The sequence below is a fragment of the Epinephelus fuscoguttatus genome, linkage group LG22 (assembly GCF_011397635.1).
Source record: "Epinephelus fuscoguttatus linkage group LG22, E.fuscoguttatus.final_Chr_v1".
In the NCBI taxonomy this organism is placed as follows: domain Eukaryota; kingdom Metazoa; phylum Chordata; class Actinopteri; order Perciformes; family Serranidae; genus Epinephelus; species Epinephelus fuscoguttatus.
Genome location: NC_064773.1, coordinates 16,060,315 through 16,087,835, shown reverse-complemented (window position 1 = coordinate 16,087,835; position 27,521 = coordinate 16,060,315). Strand labels below are relative to the sequence as shown.

The following is a 27,521-nucleotide window of genomic DNA, read 5'->3' as shown; positions in this document are numbered from 1 at the left end:
TTTCGGTGAGAGCATATGGTGCTGGAGCCCAAGGAGCAAATGTGCAGTTTAGAAGGAATTGCATGGTTGTTATTGATTAGGAGCTGAAATGGGGAGAAGATTTGTGGAGCCCGTAAAAGAGACTTCAGAACATGCTGTGTGTGTGTGTGTGTGTGTTTGTGTGTGTGTGTGTGTGTGTGTGTGTGTGTGTGTGTGTGTGTCTAGACCCTGTGCCATGTAGCTGATTTATCAGTTAGTGGTGGTCCAGCAGGGGGTTGGAGATGGAGAGGAGGTTTCAGCAAAACGGTTTGGTAACAATCACACATCAAAAACACTGTTTGAGCATGAATAGAAATCATAATGTTGAAGGAATACTTCACTCTCAAAAAATAATCATTTGTATGTCTTTTACCCCATGTTACCTTAAATTTGGGAAGAAAAACTTGTGTGTGTTTGTGTTTTGTGATTTGGTGAATCAGAACTAACCCTTTAAAACACCAAAGACACACAGTAACACAAATAAACTACAGATCGACGCAAAGGTAGACCAGCAGCTATCATGTTCAGTCAGGTAAATTACTATTTTTGGTAATAGAGATTCACTTTCTTTTCGGTTCCCCATCATACAGGGACATCTGCAAGTCCTTAAAAAATCCTAAAATATTGAATTTAATAAATATTGGGCCTTAAACGTCGTAAATTAATCCTAAATTTAAATCTATGGGGTTTTAATTGCCACAAACTTTTTTAAGCTCTAATTTTCCATCTTTTAATTTGTTTCTGTCATAATTTGTCTCTTCTGCGTGAAAGTCTGGATTTCCTATGTTCTTTAAACCTACCATTTAGCCTAATACTGTCTTTTTACTGTATACCTGCTCTTACCAGTTGGCAAAATTTAAATTAACCTAACTCACTATAATAACAACCACATTCCTACATGAAACCTACTTCTGCACAGGACCACATATATACTATTTACTTTATGATACAGCTCTACTGAACACTCGATTCAGTGTTGTGTAAATCCATATCTTGCTTGAAAATATAGATACATCGTACATAGTTGATATATCTCCCAGCCCTAGACCATTACTATGAGTGACATAAAATCCTTTTAGAATAAATATTTGATGCTAAATTATTGATTTATTTAGGAAGTAGCCATGTAATACATGGAATAATGTACAGTGAGTGGGTCATTATTGTTGAATGAAACCTGGCGGGGTGATGCATAGCCCAAAAATCAGTCTTAAATTTGGTTAAAAATCATTTTGAAAAGATCTGATAAGCAAAAAAGGTCTGTTAAATTTAAGTGTTTCATACCTGTAGATAGCCTGTTTGGGAAATACAGGGCATACGCCTGGATAAATGTCACTTGGATTATATTGCACGAGCTGTGTGAGGGTTTGTAAACACCTTTTGATATCGTTCTGCCACTGTTAAACATGGTCACCTATGACTTCAGCTCATCAAGAATTTTCTCTTGGTTTGCATTCTTCATTCACTGCAGGCAAACACAAAAAAAATCATCACGAAATCAGTCTAACATAAGGTGAGTAATGTGTATAGAAATGGTCATTTGGGGGATTAAGTATTCCTTTGAGCAGTGCCACCTGATATTGGCTTCTAATGGAGTAAACAGGGGAAAACATTTAATAGGAGTCAGATCCAAGTATCTGCCCTGAAGAGGAATTATCACACACTTGTTTATACTCATTGATTTGACTCCAGCAGACACCTTGTCTCAGCTTGAAGGGTTCTTCAGTGTTCAGACTCTTTGTTCTGAAACCTTTTGACAGGCTCAGATTTGTATCTTCATTCTCCATCTGTAGCGTTTAGGGTGTTTCTGGCTATAACATTGAATCTGTCTGATTCCTTTCCCACTCTATCTCTGCTGCCAAACCAGCAACACAAATGTTTACCAAGATGGAGCAGACGGAGGAGAATGGACTAATATCGGTAATTGCTCCCATCTGTTTGTGTACAGTTGTCAATATCTCGAAATTCATTCCTGAGATTAGACCCGTCAACCAGTGTCCGAGCTGCACTCCTATCATCAATCCATCTATCTGTCTACACATCAGCCAGTTATCCACGTGTCAGGGACCATATGAGAAACTGCACTCCAGAATCAGATGTTTCAATAACAGTTTCTTTGTCTTTTGGTATCATTTGAGATTATTAAAAGGATTTTGGGCAGTATGTTATTACAAAAAACATTTTAACTCAACTGTTTTTGAACAACTGTCAGGCACAATCCCATTTTATATTTTTATCTCTTCCCCTCGTTAGGAGTGTTTGGAGTTACAAGAGGCAGTGGTTAAAATTTGACCCTATAAAATGGGACAATCCTTTAAAGGGCCAGTGTGTAAAATGGGTTGAAAACAGTGACATCAGTGGTCAAATTCCAGATTGCAGGGCTCACTCGCTCACCCCTCCCGTCGGGTGAATGACGGTGGCCTCATAGGGACAAAAAGCTTTGCGCGGACACGAGTTTTTCAGGAGTAGTTCTATCTAGCGACAAGGTGAATATTTATTTAGAAATCTAAACCATGTTACGATATTGTAATGAATCCCTCACGAGCAGGAGACCAGAGGAGCGTTCAGGAAAAAGGCCAGTTTATTTGAGCACTCCAAAAACTCTGGTAACACTCCAGGGTGTAAAAGACTCCGTCCCAAACTCTGACTCTTCTAGCGTAACACACACACTTCATACAGACATACTCGTTTACCATACTGAGTGGGGACCCCTCCCCTCTCTGCTCCACCAATCTCCAGCCCGCACACTGACTGACAGCGTGGCCTGTAAACAGAGCTCAGCTGTTTATTTAGCCTAGCAATATCTCCGGACTATAGTAGCTGCAATGGACGACTTTGAACGCGATTTTGAAGAGTTTCTTGTAGCGGACACAGACCCAGAGCCATACCAGTTTGAGCCGGAGCATACAGATGAGGAACTCCATGTGTTTGATGCTGAGCGGGCGAGAAGAGAGGCTGAATGCACAGAATGGGATTTGGTGCTACCGCTACCGTCGTTGGGGAGATATATCATCAGGAGGAAAAGCGCCGCAGAGAGTGCATCACAAGGAGTGAAGTTGCGTCTTCTTTTCCTCGCAGATGACGGTTCGGGTTCATTCTCTCCTGTTGCGTGGTAAGTGTGGTCCATTCGCAAACTTTATAACTAAAAAAACTTTTCACTACTCTCTATCGACGAACTACTAACACTCTGCTGTTTCCTCCTCCTTCTTCCTTCCTTCCACTGTCTTCGTTGGTTCATTTATACACGTGAAACGTGTTCTCTGGCTGGCTGGATTGTCCGCTCAGTCTGCCGTACATACATGGCGACCTCTCTAAAGCAAGACCCTTGCTATATATATATATATATATATATATATATATATATAAAAGCATAAAAGCATAATTATAAGGCTACAAAAACCAAACAAATTTTATTTTATAGCGATTATACACTTATATAAACATATTAATGGGTAGAAGATTCAGATTCAGATTGACAATAAACCATGCCAAATATTACACACTGGTCCTTTAAGACCTTGATATTTCGTTGGTATGTTAGTGTTTACATAAACAGATGCAAAGTGTTGCTTGACATTGTGAATATGGCGTCTTCTGCAGTAGTGATTGCTCTTATGTGGGCTACATGCAGCCTTTTGCAGTTGTCCGGACACTGTTCACAACTTAGGATTTATCCTATCAATCAATCAAACAAGTCGCCAAATAAAAAAGACTGCTTCATTACCAGGCTACTAGCGATGCTTTGTAGACTAACGTTAGCAACTCATGCTCCTACTGTGTCCTACTGTGAACTGTGGTTGGGCCCAAAAATCAGGCTTGACACTTTATAAACCCGCAGTTTTGGTCCAAGCTCAACCCGAGCCTGGCCGACAGCAATTTTAGGCCAGAATTCCTCCTGTAAAAAAAAAAAAAAAAAATTTTTATTTATTATGCTATGTTTTTAATATTAAAACATTAATTACAAGCTAAGAGCTGACATGTTTCCTTGCACCACTTTTTATCTTCTGTTATTTTAATCATCTGTCATTTCGTGCACGACAGGTTCGGCACAACAAGCTGCGCCCCTCGGTGCATCTAGTGTGCAGAGCTCTCCATGGCAATGTTTTATGCAGATGATGATCACCATTTTTTGCTGCATGTTAAACGTATCAATTCCACTACTGGGGAGGCAGAAGCAAACACTGCCAACCAAGTCGATTGCAGTGCCCATCTTTATTTTGTTTTCCGTTCCCCTCTTGGTCATGCTCGATCCCCCTTCCCCAGTTCTCTACTATATTACTCGATTGATCTGTCACTTTCCCCTCTTTCGTTCTGTTTCCCTCTTAATTCAGACGATTAAAACTCCTGCCATTTACACACCAGAACTGCCAGTTTCATTAAAATAACAACAACAAACAAACAAGGGGAAAAAAAAGAATACTTGTAAATTGAGGAGAATTCAACCTAATTCAAGCTCAGGGTTTTGTTCAGTTTAATTTAATTTATTTAATCACGTGCCATGAAACGGGTGGAAATGTCACATGGATTTATGTGTCAAAATGTGGGACTGTCATGCACAAATCAGCAACTTAACACTAGCTAGCTAGTTAGCTATGGAGACACAGGTATGCTAGTGATTTCTTCTGTTATGCTCGTCATAAAGACAAGGGTTATAATACATTGAAACAGCATTAAACTAGGATGATACAATGCTTATTGTGGCTTTTAAATCTTTATTAATGAAGAAAATACAGCTGAGCGCTTAAGTTAAAGTTGAGTTTTTCAGTGTGCCTCTTAAAAACCTCCGTTTGGAGGGACATGTAGCCTGAACACTTCACCCCCACCCCTCTATCCCAACAAGAATCAGGACACCCTACCCCTAGACACGCAAAATGGAGGGATAAGGGCTCAGTGGTAGGAGGGAGGGGTTTGTTGGGATTGGGGCCAAATCTTTGGAAAAAGCTTGAAAACAGTGAGAGCAGTAAAAAATGAGTGACCTTTAAAAATGCTGCAACCTTCAGAAAAATAGAAAAAAGAAAAACAGAGATAATAGGAAAAGATTTAAGATCTTTGCGCCTTCTCCAGTTTGACACCTCTAATGCTCAGATAAAATCCCTTTCTTCTCCTCTGCCGTCTCCATGCTCCGAAGCCAATGAGTGTTAGAGATACATCACAAACATGAGACAGGCTGGCACCATTAGCCGGGCCAAACCATTACTAAACTTGAAGTGTTTTTATACTCCAAGATAACTGAGCTGTTTTTTCTGTAACATTAGTTTCCTACCTGGACCTGTTACTCAAACGTGTCTTTCTTTGTAAGAAGGGTGATGTGAGTGATATAAATCTTTTGAATTGCTCTGTTGACAGTAAATCTAATAGTCACTTGTCTGGAAGATAAGTCTTTTAAGCTGAGGTGGCCAGGGGATGAATATGGGTTCAGGTCCCCAAAGCTGCAGGTTCAGCCTTATCGATTATCCAATCCCGTAACCTCTCATGCCCTCTAACACTGATTGCCTCAACAGCACCAAACTCCTCACTTCTTCTCCTCCTCTGTCCATCACTCCATCTCCATGTGGACAGACCTACTAATCTTTCTTTCTTTCTCATGGCCACATCACATCAGTGTGTGTGGATGTGACGGCGGGGTGGGGGTCTGGGGTGAAAGGGCTGCAGTGATCATGGGAGTGTGGAAAACCACCCCTGGTGCGAAGCAATCATAGCCAGCTCTCTATCATCCTGCCCCCTTCACTACCTCCATCCAACCTCTCTCAACCCCATCACCCCTCAGAGTTGCCTCTCTCCACCCTTCCATTATTCCCACCCCACTAGTCAGAAAATTAGGGTGACACTTGGCGGCCCTCCCTCCCTCTCCCTACCTCTCTTTCTCTCTCTCCTTCCACCTTCCCCCTTTCTATTTCTCACCCATTACTCCCAGTTCACTGGATGGTATATGGAGGGTGACACTGGGCCAATTCAATCTCTCGTCCCCATCAGCCACTCAGTGCCGCAGCCTCCGGTCCACGGGCAGAACCCTCCAGCGGGTTGTCACTCTGTTTTCTACACTTCACACCTCCCCTGCCCTCCTTTGCTACACAGAACTTTCTATTTCCTCATCTGTCACTCCTGTTTTCCATTTATGTGTCTTTTTGTTTGTGTGTCTCAGAGAAGGTGTTGAAGATGGCCTTGTTGTACTGGGGTAAAGATGTGCTTTATAGACAGCTGCAGGAATGAGGCCTAAAACCTGGAAATGAGTTAGCATTGAAGCACTTACTGTTCCCTCGTCTCAAAGTCAGTGGGTTTTTTGAGTGAGTTCTTAGTTAGATGCCTGAAATAAGGTCTGTGGTTAACACAAGCTTAATAGACTTTCATTTTTGTTTATGACATAAATGCACTGTTTCCACCAAACACTTCTGCTATGGTACCTTTGGAACCAAAAGTAATCCTTTAGACATGGTACCTAGACCCTAGTATTTCCACCGCAAGCTGTACTCTTTCATGTGGGTGTGGTTGTCACTCACTGCCCCGTTTTAAACACTCGAAAATCCACTCATAACTAAAAGTCTATGTCACCCAAGAGAGGCAATTAAAACTGAAGTAATGGTCAAATTTGTCACATTTAAATTTAAGATGTGTTGATGGATTCATGTTGTCTACTCGTGCATTGAGCAATATAACAAGTTAACTTTCCACCTTAAAAGCTGCCGACAGTCGTCCCAATGAATTATTTTTCTCAGACTCCAGCTGCTGTGAGAGGCAGCAAAACATTCTTTCATTATATAGTTACAGTTTACTAATAAAACTCTCCACAGTATGAACAGTGGTTACATGAACCTCAAAACCAGCCACAACTCAGCCCTGAGCAGAGTGACTGTCCTCTATTGACCAATCAACAGACTGCAGTGTTCACAGCTCCACCTTTTAGTGCCAGATCTGTGTGCTAGGTACCCCAACAGAGGGGGGATCAAAAATGAGGACGGCATGGAACAGTTCCATTGGTACCATCCACAACTTTGGATGTGGAAATGGAAAAAAAAGCGTACCGAATTGAACTGTACCGTACCGTACTGCTTGGTGGAAACAGAGCTAAAGATAAATTTTAAAGATTCAAAGACGATTGCTAACAAGTGGCTGAATGACACTGCAGAACTTCATCACGCTGAACTGCGGCAAACATGGCTTTAGAGCCTTGTTGTGGTGGCGATGTCAAAGTTATGTGACCACGGTGTAGTTAGTTTAGAGCCTAACCAGGGTTCATCGTTGATGTTTTTTCCCACTTGCCCAGTCAGGCATGTGGTTTAGAAATCTGCTTTTTTACTTGCTCCTGTACAAATTGATTTATGTAGTAGAGGTTGTCAGATAACACCAAAGTTTATTGTCACAAAAAATGACAACCCGTGCAACCCACCTCCAACCCAGCTCCTCCTTTTCATGTTGTGTCTGACTGAGCAATGTCATTTCTGTTTGTCATTAATGCTTTTTTGTTGTTTTTGGGGGCCTTTGCTACTGCTGCCTGCCTTAGACTTTCCATGAAGGCACATGGAAGGGCAGAGAGGTGTGCTCTCTCTGCCTTTAGCCTTTCCATGTAGGCATGTGGAAGAGGCTTTCTATGTAGGCCTAGGAAAGGCAGAGGGGCCCCAAAACAGAGCCATACCGCCAAATACAATACTGCAAATGGAAATAACATGGCATTTTACCTGCCCCAGAAAATGTTTGTTGTTGAGCCTTGCTAATGTTAGCTTTTTATTTCGCTATTGCATTTCCACTTAAAGGTGGTGTTCATGTTGTTGTGTGTCAGTGTCATAAGCCTTTGTTTGCCACAGAGCTTATTTTCAGCAGTAATCCAAAATGCGATGGAAACATCACCTTGACTTTTTGTAGAGGGAACCAGGGCGATGTTAACTTCTGAGCTGGCCTACAAATAAACATCATCCCTGCAGCACTCTATTGTACAGCTGTACCAGTTGAAAAAAGTTGATGTTGCAAAAAGTCAGACGTGGAAGCCTTGTGTTTTGTGAGATAACGAAGCTGCCACTTGAAAAATAGAATCAGAAAATTAGTACATTAAAATGTGTTTGACTGCCTTTGATGTATGATACTGAATAATGCAGATTGTAGAGTAAAATAAACCAGTTCTGTGTTTACTGCTGAACTACAGCTAAGCTTTGTAGACTGATATGTGCTTAGAGGCAGGGATTTCCCTCTTTGATTTTCCTGAATGGCTTCAGGACTGCTAGATTGGCTTCAAGAGAAGGAGGGTTTAACTAATCTGCACCAATGCTGCTGTTTCCTAATTATTTTGGCAGCAGATATTTGCCTTCCCTGCATTATAATGACCTGGGTTGCATCATGTCAGGAAACACCTCTCATTAAACTGGAGAAGCTTTTGTAACCTGCCTCCTGACAATATAAATGAGATCCATGGATTTACCCCATGGAGCTTATTCCACTGTAACTTAGATTAGGAGTTAAGCAGCATTTGCATCACTTGGAGTGGTAATAGGCTGATTCAGAGCCAAACACAATAAGAGGTCCAGGCCCAGTGAGCCAGCCTTACTCATTAATTAGAAAATCCATCAGCCAGTTTCTAACTACTGAATCCAACTTGGAAGATGGAATGGAGAAGTTGTCAGAGTTGGGAGGATGTATGTAAATTTACATCTGTGAGATGTACATTGAGCTGTCCTGTTTGTGTCTTTAAGCTTCCCTCATTAAGAGAAGTTGGACCAAACTTTTTAAACTTATACTTGAAATTACTCGAAAAGTAGTCGTATAGAATCAACATGTATAAAGATGCCAGCTTCACACCTGCTTACATAAACACCTGGCTCTATAAATCTAATATCTACTGTCAGTATCAGCTGGCTCGAACAGACCGACCCAGTCTTAGTGTTTGTCGACTGAAGCTGATTTGTGGGCCCAGCTTTGTTCATCTGTTCCCAGCTTGCAGCAAAGTTTGTTCTCATCCTGCCCAGGGATGTAAGAAACTATTAATACTGCATCAGTTCTCAAAAATACTGTCAATTTTTGATTGTCTACAGTTTCTTTATTAATTTTTCTACCTATTTTTTTTTTAATTACTTTTATAGGCAAATGTTCATTCCTTTAAATAGATTGCGCAAGAAGTGGTGCACTTTTGTTTGACTGTAATAATACAAATACAGATGCTACTGTTCTGTACATTGGTGGATTATGAGATAATAGGCACCTGGGCACAGACAGGCAGAAGGCCCCACCACCTTTCCTATAAAGGAGCAACACTCAAAGACTTTTTTACTGTTTAGCCTCTTTTTATTGTTGTTTTACATCTCTTTGTAGTGGTTGCAGATCTCTCTGTGGTTTTGTGTCTCTTTGTGGTTGTTTTGTGTCCCCTTGTAGTCATATTGGGTCTCCTAGGGGTCATTTTGAGTCTCTTTGTTTCTCTTAGTGATCTTTTGAGTCGTTGTAGTTGTTTTGTGTGTCTTAGGGCACAAGTATACTGGCTGCATGGCCAAACGTACGTGTACATAGTGTGCTGCGCCTGTGTGGAAACTTACTGCAGCACGGTTGTTCATCTATGCAGCCAAAACACCTGGTACTGGTGGTCTCCGTTAGGGGCAGACCACAGCATTCAGACACAGAGGTCTCCAAACATGGATACTCTTGATGAAGAGGAGATTATAATTTTATGTCTTTAAAGATCTCGGCACAGGAAAAGGCGTCATCTCCGCCGCCATCGGAGATGGTAAGAGCAGCCCGACCTCACGTTCACGGTCTCTAGAGGTCTACTTTGCACGAGCGCCTCTAGTGTTCATGTCAATATTGCATCTCGCGCACGGGTCACGTTACCTCGCGGCCTATGCGCCAAACAACTGCAAAATACGCGTGGCAGCCATGATGAGAATGTGCATGTGTTGTCTGCAGCAAGTATACTTCTTGCATTAGTGGTCATTTTAAGTCTCTTTGTGTCTCTTAGTGATCTCTTGAGACTGTTTAGTTTGAGTCTGTTTAGTTTTTTTGTTGTTTTGTGTCTCTTTGTGGTTGTTTTGTGTTCCCTTGTAGTCATTTTATGTCTCTTAGAGCTTATTTTGATTCTCTGGGTTTTTGAGTCTCTTTTTGGTTGTTTGGTGTCTCTTAGTCATCATTCTGTGTCTCAGTAGCAATTTTAAGTGTTTTTGTGGTTGTTTTGTGTCTCTTGGGCTCTTTTTTAGTCACTTCATTTTGTCTCTCTTTGTGGCTGTGTTTCCCCTTTTTGTAGATGTGAGTCTCTTGGTAGTTGTTTCCTGTCATTTTAAGTCTCTTCCTGGTATCTCTTTTCCTGATGAGTGACATTTTGCCTGTGCCCGGTAGGCTCGTTCAGTAATCCATCCATGTAAGCATATGTTGGTGTGTTTTTTATACTACCACAGTTTTCCTCAAATAGATAAAATATCACAATATATCAACTCGTTTATATATTATATTATGCAATATATTGAATCGTTGTAACCCCTGTATCGTGATACATATCTTAGTACCAGATTGTTGCCAGTCTGCCTTAGTCTTGCCTAGTATGAGAAGTCACTGTGTAAGACAAATTCATCCACTATGATAACAGTGGTTTTGACTGAATTGGATGTCATCGCTATGACCTAAGCTTCTGTCTCTGCTCTTAGAGAGGTGGGCTAACAGTATGACTATTGCTATTTAACATGCTATTTTGAGATTTACTCCCTGAGCTACTCCTGTCTAGAATTGAACTGTTCAGTGTGTGCACTCAGAGACTGACTTCTCCAGTGCAGATTTATTCCAAACCTTGGTTTCTTCCCCAGTGGTAATGTGGAAAATCAGACCATAGACCTATAATTAATTGGATAAAACCATAATTTGAATAGTTAAAGTCTTAAATAATTTGGGCCAATATGCATCCTTCTAAAAAGCACAGGGCTGTCTTTGATGGGATGGGTATGTTCTGCTATTACAGTGAGGCATTTGTTATGGTGTATTCTGCATACAGTTGACAGCACATAGAACCAAACAGCTGTTTGTTATGAATCTTTGTTCATTTATTCTTTGTTGCTCTGTCTGGCACCAGACAGTGTGAGACCTGAGATGGCCTCAGCATCCGCTGAAACCTGTCACTAAGATGGAAAGGAAAATTAGAGCTATTTGGCGAGACACAGTGTAGTCTGTATGTGCGAGAGCATTCCAGGAATTCAGAGCTATTATCGTGTTTTATTTGTCACTGGCCCCTGCTTCAGGTTATATTCAACACTGAGTAGGTAGCATAAGGCCTGGGCTTTTGTTAGCCAGGAAATATGGTCACACCATTTAATTTAAAGCCCTTGTAATGCCTTTTACACCCACACTGGTGCTTTCAGACTGTACCTGATCTTGGAGCTGTGTCTTCAAGCCTCCTGTGTTGGCTGTGTTTCACCTGTTAGAGCAGAACAGCTCACTCATTTATGATTTTTGAATTCAGCAAACTGTCGGTGTAGCTCCACCCACAGTTAGCCTGTAAAGAGGTCTCGGAGGTCGACTGGATCTTTAAATATTTATCATCAAATGTGCATCTTGCAGGAGGCTGAGTGTTTCCCAGCGGGGTGAGGGGCATGTCAAGGTCTAAATCTGGCTCATTGTACTTTTAGATTCAGAGCACAGTATTTCTGGTCACAGAAGGTAAATATTTCTTTGTTAAACTTACAGGAGCAGTGTGTAGGATTTAGTGGCATCCAGGTGGATTGCAGATTGCAACCAGGTGAAACTTTTCCCATGTGCCAAGTGTAAACTGGTTAGAATTCCTTTTGTGTTTATTGTACAGGAAGTTCTTACCAGGAGCCATATTATCCGCAGAGGTCTCCTCCTCTTGAAGACAAACGGACTAGGGGTCTCATTTGAAAAACAATGTAAAGGATCCATACTAAAAATGCACTAATATTTGAAAAATTCTACAATCAGGCTTCCAGCTCACCACCCATGTCACCAATTATTGGTCTCCAAAATATTCCAAAGCCTGGGTCAAAGTTTCACCGATCAACTCACAACTCAGACCACAGCTTTTGCGTGGGAAGTGGCCTACGCCTCTTTCAGGCCTCGTTTTGTGCATATGCAATGTTTATAAATGAGACCCCAGGTGATTAAAACCAGTAAAAACACGAAACAAAGCAGTTTCACATTTCAAATCAGCGTTTCTCCAAGGCTGACAGGGTGCTAGCACAGCACCTGCTAATCTGTGCTTACCTTGTTTCTCTTATAACTTAAAATCCAGACGTTCAGGTGTTTTTTAACGGGAGCAGAGTTATCCACAGAGGTCTCTTCCACTTCAAAACAAACCACTGTGGTGATTTAAACTAGTAAAAAGACCGAACAAATAAGTTTTTAGATCAGTGTTTCTCCAATGCTGTGAGGCTCATTGCAGACGGGGCACTAGCCCAGCACCTCCTAATGTGTGCTCAGCTTTTTTCTCTCATAACTTAAGATCCAGGGCCCGTATTCACAAAGATTCTCAGAGTCCTCTCAGACAGCTCCTAACTTAGCCTAAAAATTCCTAGCAAGGAATCTTAGCTTAAGAGTGATTCAGGAAGTTTCTGAGAGCAACTCTGAGCAAGGAGGGGACAGAAACGTTTATCTTAGTGAGGAGGTGTGGTTGACCCCGTTGCTAGGTATGACGCAGTCTTCTAAAAGCTGTGATTGGTCGTTACAAAAAAAAAGAAAAACAAATGCGCTCCTAGTAATGAATGGACAGTGAAATGAACCGATCATAGAACTTAGACTGTATTAAGAAATGTGTAATCATGAAAATAATTTTATGTCATGATGATGAAACTCAGCAAAATTAAATTAATTGTTACACAGCTTCAAAATGTTTGAACGTACCTCATTCACATGCCGATTATTATATTGATTTGCTTATTGTTATGTTTACTCGCCATGCTGGTAATTTTACTACTTAATCTATTTGATATTAATGGTGGACGCAGACTCAGCTGTCAGCAATTACTGAGATTGCTGGCCTCCTTGTAAAAAGCGGTTTGATTTGGCAGAATGACCAAAACAACGAACGAAATGGAGGAAAAAAAAGAACGAGAAAGAACAGAAGAGCAGTGCCTGCTGTTGGCACAGCTCATGGAGGAGAACAAAGGAGTTTTAAGAGGGAAATTCGGTCCTAGGATCACGGCACAAGGGAAGAGGCAGACTTGGGAGCGCATTGCCCGACGTTCTTCTTGCGTCGTTCCCTCTCCTTTTACGCACAAGCGATGAGTGGGAGAAGCGCTGGTACGTGCTGCAATCCAAAGCGGGCGTTATTGCGTTACTATGCTGGGTGGGAAAAGTAAGCTCATCCCTGATGGGGTCAACCATAAACAACATCCCTGCACGATCAAGCCGGTAGCGTCTTATTAAATCACTGTCGTTCAATATACAGAGACTATCTCTCCTTCCTCTCTGTCTTTCCGCCATCTTCTCTGTTTAAGACACTCTTAGGCTTCTTAAAAGTTCTCCTTCCTCCTCTTAACAGTTTTCCACCTTAGGAGCTCTCTTAAGGCCTAAGATGCTTTGTGAATAACTTTTATCTTACCAAGGGAAAATTCTAAGAAAAATCTTAGAATTTGAGGAATTCTAAGATTTTTCTTACAATGACGTCACTAAGAGCTACTTTTAGTCTTAGGATTCTTTGTGAATATTGGCCCAGATATTCGGGAGGTTTTTACCGGGAGCCAAATTATCTGCAGATCTCCTTCTCTCTAAAACAAACAGCCTTCGTGATTTAAACTAGTTAGGACACTGAGCAAAGTAGCTTAACGTTTCAAATCAGCGTTTCTCCAATTCTGTTTGGCTCATTGCAGATGGAGCACTAGCCCAGCACCTGCTAATGTATGCTCACCTTTTTCTCTTATAACTTAAAATCCAGACGTTCAAGAGGTTTTTACCAGGAGCTGAATTATCTGCTTCCTCAAATCATACAGCTGTGGTGATTTAAACCGGTAGAAACACTAAATGCGGTTACACGTTTTAAATCAGCATTTCTCCCAACGCTGTTCGGCTCATTGTAGACAGGATGCTAGCCCAGTAACTGCTGATGTGTGCTCACCTTTTTTTGTCTTTTAACTTAAGATCCAGGTGTTTGGGAAGTTTTTACCGGGAACTGAATTATCTGCAGAGGTCTCTGCTTCCTCAAAACAAACAGACCTGGTGATTTAAACCGGTAAAAACACTGAACAAGGCATTTCATGCTAGAAATCTGTGTTTCCCAGATGCTGTTTGAGTCATTGCAGGGGGAATGCTCACTACATTGTCGAGGCAAAAACATGAATGACCCTCTCTAGATCTCTTGAGCCAGTGTTTGGTTTGTCCAACACACAACAGTTCTTATTATCAGGTGATTATACATTAAAGAAAACACTTAAATCCCATTCCCACCAATATATCCCCGACTCCTTCACACTGGACCTATAAACTTTGATTGTCACCACGGGTGTGATTCAAATGTAGCTAGTGTTGATTAGCCTCTGACAGGACTGCTGCGGTCTGCAAACTGAAACAAACAGGCAAAAACAATCATGAGATGCTTGGTTTCATAATAAAGTTTATTCTATATTACAAATAGTATTTTGTTCTTGACTGCAAAATAGGAATGCATTATATTTACATACACAGGTATACAATTAATTATAACAAAGTTAGAGAAGCTCGCCTTATATCCCCCAGGTTTCGTTTTTATCTCTCGATAAGATACTCTTTATCTTTCAAATATGGTCTAGTAAAAGTCTTTTCTAGCATGTTTCTGTAACACCTGCTATAACACTGAGCTAGGAGGACATTTTTAGTTCCTACAAAACGTTTGAAGGTGGAAACTTTATCTGTGGACGCTGCAACACAAGGTGGCTTCTAGCAGGCGACCTTTGTTGCAGGGGGAGGGACGGGGGACGGGGAGAAATGAAAGACAGGATGTTCAACTGGGGGGCAGATTCACAATGACAGTCCAGGACTCTCACCTTGTGTTATTTATTAACACACGGCCGTGAGGGGAAACTTTGGGTGTCTAGACAGAGAATACATTGGCTACATGAGTGACAGGGCTTCTTTGAAATTATGCGGTTTCGGTTTCTTTCAATATCAATGCCAGCTTTACGTGAATTAATATAAAGTTGCTAAGTCAATTCCTATTCCCCTCGTTGTCCAATAACAGATAGGTTTGATATGTTTACTACATAACATGTCCAGCAAACGCCTTGTGAATATACCCCTCCGAGTTCAAACAGACATTCATCATACTGTATAGCTGCAGACAGGAACTAATGGACTTGGATATCTCACATACATTTGACACAAGGGCTAAGAAAGAAACAGTCACTTGCCAAACTCAGCATTAAACATAAGTCTACTATCAAGCCTAATGTGCCTCTCTTGTTAGAAAGTGTGATAAATAAATCACATGTATACACTGCTTCTTCTAAAAAAAAAAAAAAAAGGGATGAGAACATTTTTATTTTGTGACATACGGCAGCAAACTGATGCAGTCTTTTGTTGCTTCTTATGAAATGAACCTTCGTCAAACCACATCTGTTTGCTTTCTTAAGTGGCCATCTTCAATTATCTGAAAAACAGCTTTACAACTCAAAATGTTTCTGTTCTGGCCTCAACTGATGGAGATTAAGAAAAATGTAAGCAGTTATCATGATGGAATAATCAATGTAATGCAGCAGACGACTCTCAAAACAAGATGTAATAGCAGCAAAGACAGAGCAAGACTCGGCTTGCGTCTTCTGTGTACCAAAACTGAAAGACACAGCTGTCACAAAACACTGACGGCCTGTAATGGAGCAACGAGGAATTCAAAACATAGTCGATGTTGTCTTTATGTGAGATCCATAATCTTAAAACGAACAGTTGGCTTTTGAATGACTTTAAAGTACTAGTAGAAGTATATAAATATCTTTGAGCAAGGCAGTTCCATTTCATACCATCCAAATAGGTCAACATGCAAGGGTATATAATATCTGTTTTATTTAGCATCTAACACTTCACAAAAACCATGGGCATGAGGTTCTGCAGTGGGGGTTGAGCTGGATAAAGGTTCCACCTTAAACGAAAGTTATAGTTTTTATTACATGAACAATCCACTTTTTCCATCTCGATTCTTCCAAGCAAAAGAAAGATAAAAGAACACATCCACATCATCATTGCAAGGCTTAATTTTCTTATTTTTCACTTTTTTTTTTAAATAAGTTTCTTAAATTGTTTACGTTTTACATGCGCTTAAAAAGCCAATAAAGGACCCAAGGTGGACCTAGGGCGGTCTTCACACATTCACATCACCACATGGGGCACGTTGTCAAGGCAAAAGAAAGGGCAGAGGTCAAAAGGTACGGAGGGCGCCTCCATCATCTCTCTTTCAATCGCTCTCTCCAACAAGTCGTATCTACTTTTTAAAGTCTATCGTTTTCTGTTTATCCTGCCGTGATGCTCACGTCTTGTTTCTGTTCCTGCTCTGCTTTATCAGATTTTTTTTTTCTTTTTTCTCTTTTCTTTTGAGGCTTGGAGAAGGCCGCCCCCTGCCGCCACTGAGGACAACTACACTAATACAGACAAGAGCGCCTCAACAGTTACACACTCAAGAGTTGGGGTTTTGCCGTATGCAACTAGCTACCGTCTCCAACGCTTGTGCAAAACAGAAAAGAAAACTGGCAAGTCAGGAGCCGGACACAAGGGTGAACGGTGTGCCGAGAGCCGGAGAGACCCGGGACGATGGAAAGAGGAAGGAGGATCGGATCACCTCGCCCACAGAGCCTCTCACCTCGACACACTGAGGTCAGAAAAAATCACACAGGTTTGTTAAAGTTCCAGTCACAATAATTTTTTTTTTTGTCCTAGAAGTGGTTGTCTTTTACATCGTCCTTTTTTTGTCAGTTCCTCAGTGGCACTTTACAAATACATTTTTGACCGTTTTGAAAATTTCAAGCTCCTTTGGTTTTTGGCTGACCGACTAAGTCCATCTTGTTTGATTTCTCCACACAAAAGTCTTTAAATAAGAACATCCTGGGAAAGAAGTGCTACTCTCACAACAGGGCCCCTTCAGGGAGCAGTCAGCCGTCTCTGGCTACACTGTATTGAATCGTTCTTCTTCTTTTAAAATGTTCAAGCAGTTTCTTACCCAGTACATTTCAGTCAGCTTTTCCCTTTACCTCCTCCAGGGTTGGCGTAGATATCTGGGCAGTCAGGATCTTGTGCAACTGCTGATTGTGTGTGTATCTGTGCATGTATGTGTGTGTGCTTTGATAGACTGTCGCACTGGCGACACAAGATTGGAAGTGGCGTGAGCCAGACAAAGACTGCTTCTGGTGTTTGGATTAGCAGTCAAAACACTGTCTTCCAGGGTTGGTTGTGTGCTTCTTACAGAGGATCCAACTTGGGTCGGGGGGCCTCCAGGGTTTTGTCTAATAGGTTAATTTTGCAGTAGCCACATAAGCCAGATGGAAGCAGAAATCATGAGCGTTTTCTTTGAAGTAAATGTATGCTGGGCGGGAAACAATGTGCGAATGTTGCAAAGGGTTATAGATCGGGGATGCTCTGGTTTGTAAAGTTTTAGTTTCAGTCACATTTCGATAAAGGAAAAGTTCAGAGAAGCACTAATCCTTCCCTACCCCCCATCAGTCTTTTTCTTAAATACAACTCCAGCTACATTGAAAGAACACAAGAACATTCTAGGTTTGCCTGGACTCGCCCCAAATTTCGCAGATATGTATGCTTCGCTTGTAGGTACAGTGTAAACTTGGCAAACCATCCTTGCATTAATTTTTCTTCAGAGGTGTTCATTTGGCTTGCAGTCATCATTGTTGATGTTTCCTCTTGATTCCATACATTGAATATAGAACTACAATAAACTGGACTCTAGAGATGGTTTTACTTTAACTATCCTATTTTTGAAAAAAGTTCTCAACAAAATGGACACCCAACATTGTGGTTTTTAAAGAATTACCTATCAGTGTAAATTCTTGAAGGCAACATAAAAATGTTTTTCCCCTCTTGTCTTCCAGCAGGGGGACTGAAGTATGCCAATATGGCCAGCTTTCAAGCAATCGCCCCTTGAAGCTCTCCCTGTGGTGAAGCTGAGGGATCCCCCGCATTGCACTGTGGGAAATGCCGACCTCAGCCCCGAACCACCCTTCCGATATCTTCAGGTAAACTAGTCTATGCAGCAGAGTGGATGAGGAAAAGAAAAATATTTCTCAGGGAAGAGGAAGCAGAAAAAAGGTCAAGGAAGAAGTCATCATCTTTGAAAGGCGGAGGGAGGAAGTCACATGATGAAAAAGATGGGGACAGGTCTTCGCTCAGGCACGGCTCGGTTTCTGATGGGGTCTTTTCCCAGTGCGCCCTGGGAAGTGCGGTCCTCAGCTCTCCAGACTCATGAAGGCCACAACCTGCTCCAGCTTGAAGGCCAGCCTCTGTTTCCGGGCTGCATCGTCCTGCTCCAGTGAACACACAATCTGCCAGCAGGACAGTGAGGTACACGCACACGCACACGCACACGCACACACATACACACACTTTACTCAACATGACAAAATCATCACTTCAAATCTAGTAAATCCTGATAACTAATCAAAGGCAAAAACTTGATGCTCCTATGTATTTTCTTACGGAAACATTACAGCAGAAAGTATTTACTCTAGTAACTGCACTGATGTATCACTGCTGAGTGTGCTGACAAAATGTGTCTAAAACAGTTAAAGGAATCTTCCAATGAAAAGTTGTCTTTTGAACATCAAATGCTCTGTTAGCTTGAAAGGTGACTTTGAAAAAACTGTAGCTTCCTCCTTGTGAAGGACAACAGCTTATGTAACCCTGGATATGCAGCTGTGACTCTGGATACCAACGGCAACCCCAAGTTACCATTAAAAAAAAAAAAAAAAAAAAAAAAATTATTAAATCGTCGATAGAGTTTTGTAAAACTAGGGCTGCTTGATACGGCAACAAATCATAATCATCATTTTGGTCAATACTGAGATCACAATTGTTTAATGTGATTACTCATTTAAACATCATGCATGTATTGAACTTTAAAAAACAAAGAAACCAAAAATGTAATTTTAAGGGCCTGTGTTTACGTAGTGTTTTTTTTCTAAATGCCAGCATCCATTTTCAGTTGTTCCCAACGACTAACCCCCCCCCCCCCCCCCCAACTCAACATCTGTCAAAACTAATAAGGCAAAAGATAAAGTTTTCAGTCTGTTCATCTCACTTAAATGGTCTGTTTGAAACAATCTTGATCTCTTAGAGTTAAACAGAGAGCTTAAAAATGTTTCTACAACATTTGAGAACTGGGCACCTCAGTTACAGAATCTTCATTTTAATTTGATCAGAGCTTCCTACTTTTACCAGTTAATCTCAGTTTTTTCGGCCCCCCGTTTTGTTTCTAAAGAACATTTTAAGGCGAGAAATAGGCAGTGCAGTAACATAATCTTGATTCATATTTGATCAGCACAGCCTGGTGTTACTGTTTGATCAGATTTCTGTCCTAGTTTGAGAGATTACCTACATCATGTCTTCATGTGGAATTTTGCAGAGGGGGCGAGGAGGGATATCTAGCCACTGGTGAGATGGAGGGAAGTTTACCACAGTGCATTTACACACGCTACCCACATTGTTTGAGACAAAGCTAGTTGAAAATCAGCGAAGTATCCCTTCAACAGTGACAGCGTTTTTGGGGCCGTTCTAGTTAAACAAAAAAAATCTCACGCTTTATTTAAACAGTGTTAGATTGTTTAGCCATCGTCAAAACATAGGCTAATGGCGTAGAGTAACGTTAGCACTGCTGTACTGTCGTGAAACATACATGGAATTCACTAAAACATATTAGTCAATTACGTCATAGTGTCAACAGTCTACAGTAAATGTGACAGTGTCTCTTATGTGAGTTTAAAAACCACACTTTCCCAGCATTTTCAGGCTGAGGGAAAGGACATCCCCCATTGCCCTCACCATGCCCCCTAAACATGATGAGACAATGACTGAACTATTGTTGTCATAGGAACAGCGTCATTAAAAAAGTGCTGGGACCATTTTTTTTAATGAAGCGATGGCATGAAATGCTCCCAAGTGCCCTTCTACCGCGATCAGTCATATTACACCGGCACCGGCCCAAACATATAATTCAACTGTAGGGGGCTCATTGGACATAAGTCTCACCATTAAGGCACTTCAAGACTGGTAAATTGTCAAAAAGACAAAAAATAACACAACTGTTAGTAATGTATTGTAGTGTAATGCTCCATCCTCAGACTCTAACCTGACCTTGATAACCCCTGAAGTGCAGCTTGTTGTTACCATTTATACAAAACAGGCATTACTAGCACATTGCAGCAAAACTTTAATTCAGTGTTCTCTACGACACACAGTATATGCAATGTTAGTCAAATATCTGCAATGATAAACACTCCATGGCATTAGTTATTAGTTTGGCACAGTCTGACTCTGTAGTGGAAAGCTGCCTGAACACTGTGGGGAGACGGACGTGCCTCCAGTCTGTTTTTGTCCTGTTCATCGACACATTCTGATGATGTCGTCGTAAATGAAATGTCAACAGCCATCCTAAGAGCTCCGCCTTGTAACGTATTGAGAGCTAAATAGGCTGCACCTGCAGCGGCTACGGTGGCAGCGGCTTATTTTTAGAATTAAAGTCATTAGAAGGTCAGAGAAGTCGCTAAATCTAGCAAAAAAGTTGTCTAAGTGGGCAGCACTGCACTGGATTTGTAATACATAAAAACAAGAGCATTGTAGTTTTATAGTTTCTCCAATTATCTTGTTTTAATCATAGCCGGAAGCCAAAATCATAACTGAAAATAAAATTTGATTGAACACCCAGCCCTTTCTCGAACTCGTACTACATAGTTATCTCCTTCTCTACTTTAGTTTCTCCGCAACACAGCTAAATAAACTACACTATCACCTAACCATGGCGTCAAATCATGACAGGAAATAGAGCATCAATTGAGGTAATTGTTAGGGAAAAAAACTGGCATAGCCTTTTGTAATTATGTTCTTAGTCTACCATTATGTAAAGCACAGTAACTGTAGATTATGTAAGACTGCTTTTCAGTGAAATATTCCTTTAACTCTATAAAACAAAAAAATCCATTAATGTGTCTAAATTGCACTAAATCTTAGATAATGATGACAGGGGTGCAGCAGGAGTACATACCTCCTCAGTGTATTTGCCCACATAGGAGTAAATCTCACTGAGAGAGCTCATGGAGTTGAACTCGTTCATGTGCATCCGTGACTGTTCTGCCAAGTAGGCATTCATGTCCTGGTCGCTGATCGCTGGCATCTTCCCAATGTCTGAGTAGTACCTATTAAAACAGACAGGAAGGAATACAACATAACAAACACTTGTTAGGAAAATGTTTGCTTCTGAGAACATTGTTAGAGAAACTGGTAAACAGAATCCACCCAGTGTTTTAACATAGATAGTGATGCTGTTTCCTTGGAGCTCATTACAGTGGGTTACTGCAGTTTTTTTTTGGAGACGTTTAGATAATACATGCAACACAGAGGCAACAGGTGTGCTGCATAGTAATATGACTGAAATGAAATCATAGCAAACACCAACAGGCCTTAGATTTCAACCTTGAACAGCACAACAGAACACATTCACACGCACTGTATTGAGGTAAGAGTAATCAGTCACTGTCGGCAGCAGCTGTGTTGCCCCTATCAACTATGTTAATTAAAGCTGCTTATTTACATATTAAATTCCTGTAGCTGCAGCCGCTCGAGGACGGACCCGGTGTTTGGCTGGATAATTCTGGGCATGTGTGAGGAAGACGGATCTGCCAGGATGCAAGTCTACAGAGCAAACTGAGCAAAGGAAAAGGCAGGTGGGTGTTGCTTGTAGCCTTTGCACGGAGGTCACACACGCGTCAACACCTGTTCAGCGCCACAGGGCAGTTGTAGGGAGCTGCTAGCAGGGGACTGTTAGTGTAACGACCAGGTGTGCTTGTTTCAGGGAAAAGTTTGTATTTATGAAACTAAAATTTTGTGTTTTGAAAAAGTTGTGTGAGGCTATTTCCAACACCGTTCAGTGATAGCCCAAGACTTGACTTGTTCTTTACTATATTTTAAGATTTTTTCAAGCATGTTTGCTAAAAGCTAGCATGGACAGATACAGTTTGATTTTAATCAGTACAGCTCTCTATTGTAGTGCAGTGCAGACAGCTGAACTGCATTTCATTCACATCTTACCTGCAAAACTGCATGCAGTAAAGGCAAGGTGCTAGTCTCAGGCAAAACTTGTATTTTGAGTAAACCCTGTTTTAAGATTCATTAAAAATAATAATAATTTATGATGCAGTACATACCAACAAACCTTTAATGTTCATTAAGTGTTCCACTGTGGGCTTTTAGGGAATAATGATGTTAAGATAACCTCAGTTTTTTATGAGGGTGTCCACAGAGTCTTCTAAAAAATATTAAAAGTTGAGAAATCAATTTAGCAACAATTAGGGCTCTTAAAAGTATTTACAAGCCTTAAGCACTATGTTTTGAGGTATTAAATTAGGTAGCTTGTTTTCAATATATATATTTGTCCAAAGAGATAAAATGCTTCAGTTTGCATGAGAAGGCACACAGTGACATTCTGTATGGTTTATTTATAGTCTTGCTATATCCTTCATGACATTTTTATCACATACATTTAATTATTTGTTTAATACTGTACTATGACTTTTGTATAAGAAACTTTACAGCTATACTATATAAGGCATTTTAAAAAAAAAACTTTTTATGGCATACCGTAGTATGACTTTAGGTTTTATGTCTAAACTACGATGTTTGTTACCACATCCTTCCACATCCACATCCTAGTATGTCAAGAAGTCATAGTGTAGTATGTCAAGAAGTCATAGTATGTCACAAAGTCAAACTGTGGTCTGTCAGTAAAAGTCATGGTGTTGTCTGTCATAAGTCATAGCATGTCACTAAAGTCATAGTGTAGTATGTCAGTAAGTCATAGTGTGTCACTAAAAGTCATGGGTGTAGTATGACACTTTGTTTTTAAGTGACAGATTACATACAGTACAGGCCAAAAGTTTGGACACACCTTCTCATTCAATGTGTTTTCTTTATTTTCATGACTATTTACATTGTAGATTCTCACTGAAGGCATCAAAACTATGAATGAACACATGTGGAGTTATGTACTTAACAAAAAAAAGTGAAATAACTGAAAACATGTTTTATATTCTAGTTTCTTCAAAATAGCCACCCTTTGCTCTGATTACTGCTTTGCACACTCTTGGCATTCTCTCCATGAGCTTCAAGAGGTAGTCACCTGAAATGGTTTTCCAACAGTCTTGAAGGAGTTCCCAGAGGTGTTTAGCACTTGTTGGCCCCTTTGCCTTCACTCTGCAGTCCAGCTCACCCCAAACCATCTCGATTGGGTTCAGGTCCGGTGACTGTGGAGGCCAGGTCATCTGCCGCAGCACTCCATCACTCTCCTTCTTGGTCAAATAGCCCTTACACAGCCTGGAGGTGTGTTTGGGGTTATTGTCCTGTTGAAAAATAAATGATCGTCCAACTAAACGCAAACCGGATGGGATGGCATGTCGCTGCAGGATGCTGTGGTAGCCATGCTGGTTCAGTGTGCCTTCAATTTTGAATAAATCCCCAACAGTGTCACCAGCAAAACACCCCCACACCATCACACCTCCTCCTCCATGCTTCACAGTGGGAACCAGGCATGTGGAATCCATCCGTTCACCTTTTCTGCGTCTCACAAAGACACGGCGCTTGGAACCAAAGATCTCAAATTTGGACTCATCAGACCAAAGCACAGATTTCCACTGGTCTAATGTCCATTCCTTGTGTTTCTTGGCCCAAACAAATCTCTCCTGCTTGTTGCCTCTCCTTAGCAGTGGTTTCCTAGCAGCTATTTGACCATGAAGGCCTGATTGGCGCAGTCTCCTCTTAACAGTTGTTCTAGAGATGGGTCTGCTGCTAGAACTCTGTGTGGCATTCATCTGCTCTCTGATCTGAGCTGCTGTTAACTTGCGATTTCTGAGGCTGGTGACTCGGATGAACTTATCCTCAGAAGCAGAGGTGACTCTTGGTCTTCCTTTCCTGGGTCGGTCCTCATGTGTGCCAGTTTCGTTGCAGCGCTTGATGGTTTTTGCGACTCCACTTGGGGACACATTTAAAGTTTTTGCAATTTTCCGGACTGACTGACCTTCATTTCTTAAAGTAATGATGGCCACTCGTTTTTCTTCAGTTAGCTGATTGGTTCTTGCCATAATATGAATTTTAACAGTTGTCCAATAGGGCTGTCGGCTGTGTATTAACCTGACTTCTGCACAACACAACTGATGGTCCCAACCCCATTGATAAAGCAAGAAATTCCACTAATTAACCCTGATAAGGCACACCTGTGAAGTGGAAACCATTTCAGGTGACTACCTCTTGAAGCTCATGGAGAGAATGCCAAGAGTGTGCAAAGCAGTAATCAGAGCAAAGGGTGGCTATTTTGAAGAAACTAGAATATAAAACATGTTTTCAGTTATTTCACCTTTTTTTGTTAAGTACATAACTCCACATGTGTTCATTCATAGTTTTGATGCCTTCAGTGAGAATCTACAATGTAAATAGTCATGAAAATAAAGAAAACGCATTGAATGAGAAGGTGTGTCCAAACTTTTGGCCTGTACTGTATGACGTTTTATGACATACTGTGCTATGGCATAGTATACTATTACTTTTTATGGGAGATTGTACTATTACTTTTTTTTAACATACTATATGATGACTTTTAATGGCATACTATGCCATGACTTTCTATGACATACTACACTATGACATTTTAAATGGCACACTATATTACTTTTTATGACAAACCAAAATATGGCATAGTGTACTATGACTTTGAACAACATACCATACAATGACTTTTCATGACATACTATACAAAGGTATAGTATACTAATGAAACAGCGTAAGTTCAATCAGGAAGACATTCTTTGTGCTCATCCATTCACAATTCTCCCTCCCACTGCTTCCTCTCATCAGCTTACTATGGGTGTTCACTCTTCTAGTTATCCAATCAAACTTTGCCACGATCTCTATCAGCCAGTCAGGATGCCAATACAAAATTTTAAATCTGCTCGCTCTGCTGCTGTCAGCCATCATTTTAGGGAGAATCATTGCGCCCCCGTTCACCTACAGCCATCAACAAAGGCTCATTCCTCTACTCATCCAGATTATCAGCATCTCCCTCTTCCTCTTATCTCATCTTCATTTTTTATGACAGTCTATACCATGACTTTTTACGACATACAATATGGTGACTTTTTTTTTTAAACATACTATACTATGGCTTTTTATGACATACTTAACTATGGCATAGTGTATTATGACTTTTTATAACATACTAAACTATGACTTTTTATGACATACTATTACTTTTTACAACATATGTGATGACATTTTATGCCATAATACACTATGACTTTTGAAGGCATACTATACTATGGTTTGTTATGACTCACTATGACTTCATATATATATATAGCTCTTGTGGGCTACTAATTTTGCTCTTTGTCATAAACCTTGCATTGAGCTAGTTGTTCTTTGTCATGCACTGCATTATGTTGTTATCACATTGTCATAGTTTAGTATGCCATAGAGGTATCACAACCTAAGACTGTTTTGTCGTGCTTTCTTACAGTCAGTGTAAAGTAAATGTGTTGCTGATGTAGCAGGTTAGAACTCAAAGTGGCGATTAGGTTTTAAAATGTGTGGACAGGGTTTCAAAGTTAACTTAAGGATTCTTGCATCCACCCTGCTCATACACTAACATGTCCTCAACTGACAAGCTGCTGCCAAATAATAAATATCCTTTGAATACAAGCAGTCTATAGAAATCCTAATAGCTCTATTGCACAGTTGCAATAAGAGCTCTCTTCAAAAGAATAAAGGCTATAAAACTTAAGCTTTGCAAATGCACTGATCCATATGCAAACACCATTATTTTGTAAATAAATAACGTTATGACAGCCGTGAAGGATTTGTCATTGTCTGGAGACCATCAACTCCCACATCAAATTCAAGACAAGTGTCAATATCTCACTAACCGGCTTCACTTCACAGCCCCAAATTAATAACATCAACATACTGTGGCAAGTAAAAAGCTCTGTGGGATATCACGGCTCTGCCCAATTGCACTGGCTCCAAACCACATATAAAAAACAAAAAGTCCTCTAAAAACTGCTGAATATGCATATTTGTGTTGTGCAGCCATTGAGTTGTATCATTTATTGGCAGAAGTCTTTTTCCTGTGCAAAATGCCTGTAGTTTGGTAAAAACCCAGTGTCTACATGTGTTCTGTCTCTACAGAGAAGCACTGAAGAGGCAGAAGAGATTTCAGCAGAGATCTTTACAAATAAACTGTGGCGTGAAGGTTAGAGAGAAGAAGACATCTCGTCTGTACATCTGTGTTCACTTCCTTTTGCAGTCTTCTTCTATAGCTGCGGCATTCTGCTTTTTAAATCCTCTCCCTGGCATGACCCTTACTTTGGCATGGTTGGACAGCAGAGTGAAGCAGCACTAGATCCACCCTTACTCAGTCACTACTATATTACTGAGGCTTTTCCGACTGAATAACGCCGCTACGCTGCGGGGTGTTCACTGATGACAGTATTGCTCCACTACACTCATGAGGAAGGCATCATTTATATACCAGAGAGTACAGTGGGATATTTCTTTTTACATCTATTAACACAAGTATGCATATTTGGTCTGTGACAACACACAAATCTGCTTTAAAAAACAGCCACATACAGGCTAAAAAGACTGCTCATGCTGCTCCCTACAGCAGCAGCTTCTGTATTCTCCATCCACACCGACCATTTTTCAGCTTACAGTATCCAAACATATCCATGTATGACTCAGCAGAGGCCCCTCACACTTTCCTCACGCTTATTTGTGTTTTTGGGATACCACAGACACAAGCACACACTGCAGATACACACAGGACTAATGAGTACGGTCCTGAGCCTGAAGCCCCTCATTTGGTTCCACCCGTTCAAACAGCACACATATATTCTTGTCCTGAGGCTCGCCTTGTGACGAAGCTGCCGACACATGAATACTCTGAAGCGCTCCACACTACCCCATCTTTTATTCAGGACTTCTTCGCCTCCCCTGCTGACAAATAAATTTAATAAAACTCTCATTTTAACAAATTACCAGCTTCTACTGCCTGCTATTCTCAAAAATGTTTTCTCCCTCTCTCTCTTTTTCCCCCCTCACACACTTCTGCACCCTCCCAACACAGCAACTCCTCTGTACTGTAGATCTCATGCCTTGGGCGTTCCCATCCATTCCCACTGTGTTGTAATTTGGATTGTGTTTCATGGCCCATAGATCACACTGCTACAGTCGCACTGTGTGTGTGTGTGTGTGTGTGTGTGTGTGTGTTGAAATGAAACATAGCTAATGCAGCTTTTCTGATGTTGGAATGAAACATAGGAGCCCACCCCACACACACACACACACACACACACTTAGGCTCCTCATCTATC

At 40.9% G+C, this 27,521-nt stretch overlaps 1 protein-coding gene and 1 long non-coding RNA gene across 3 annotated transcripts in view; one reads left to right on the top strand and one right to left on the bottom strand.

Annotated features, from left to right (window-relative positions):
• Positions 1 to 27,472, top strand: part of LOC125882796 (uncharacterized) — a 156,969-nt gene extending 129,497 nt beyond the window's left edge. Inside the window, exons 5-7 of the long non-coding RNA XR_007448413.1 lie at positions 16,487 to 18,456; positions 21,715 to 21,830; positions 26,335 to 27,472. This is a non-coding gene — a long non-coding RNA (uncharacterized LOC125882796). The remainder of the gene's footprint in view (positions 1 to 16,486; positions 18,457 to 21,714; positions 21,831 to 26,334) is intronic.
• plxna4 (plexin A4) overlaps positions 18,302 to 27,521 on the bottom strand; it is a 364,224-nt gene continuing 355,004 nt past the window's right edge. For both annotated transcript variants that reach the window (XM_049566659.1, XM_049566658.1), the window contains exons 31-32: positions 21,152 to 21,302; positions 18,302 to 18,437 (exon numbers count right to left, since the gene is read on the bottom strand). In XM_049566659.1, the coding sequence (XP_049422616.1) occupies positions 18,342 to 18,437; positions 21,152 to 21,302 (247 nt within the window). In that variant the 3' untranslated portion in view covers positions 18,302 to 18,341. The remainder of the gene's footprint in view (positions 18,438 to 21,151; positions 21,303 to 27,521) is intronic.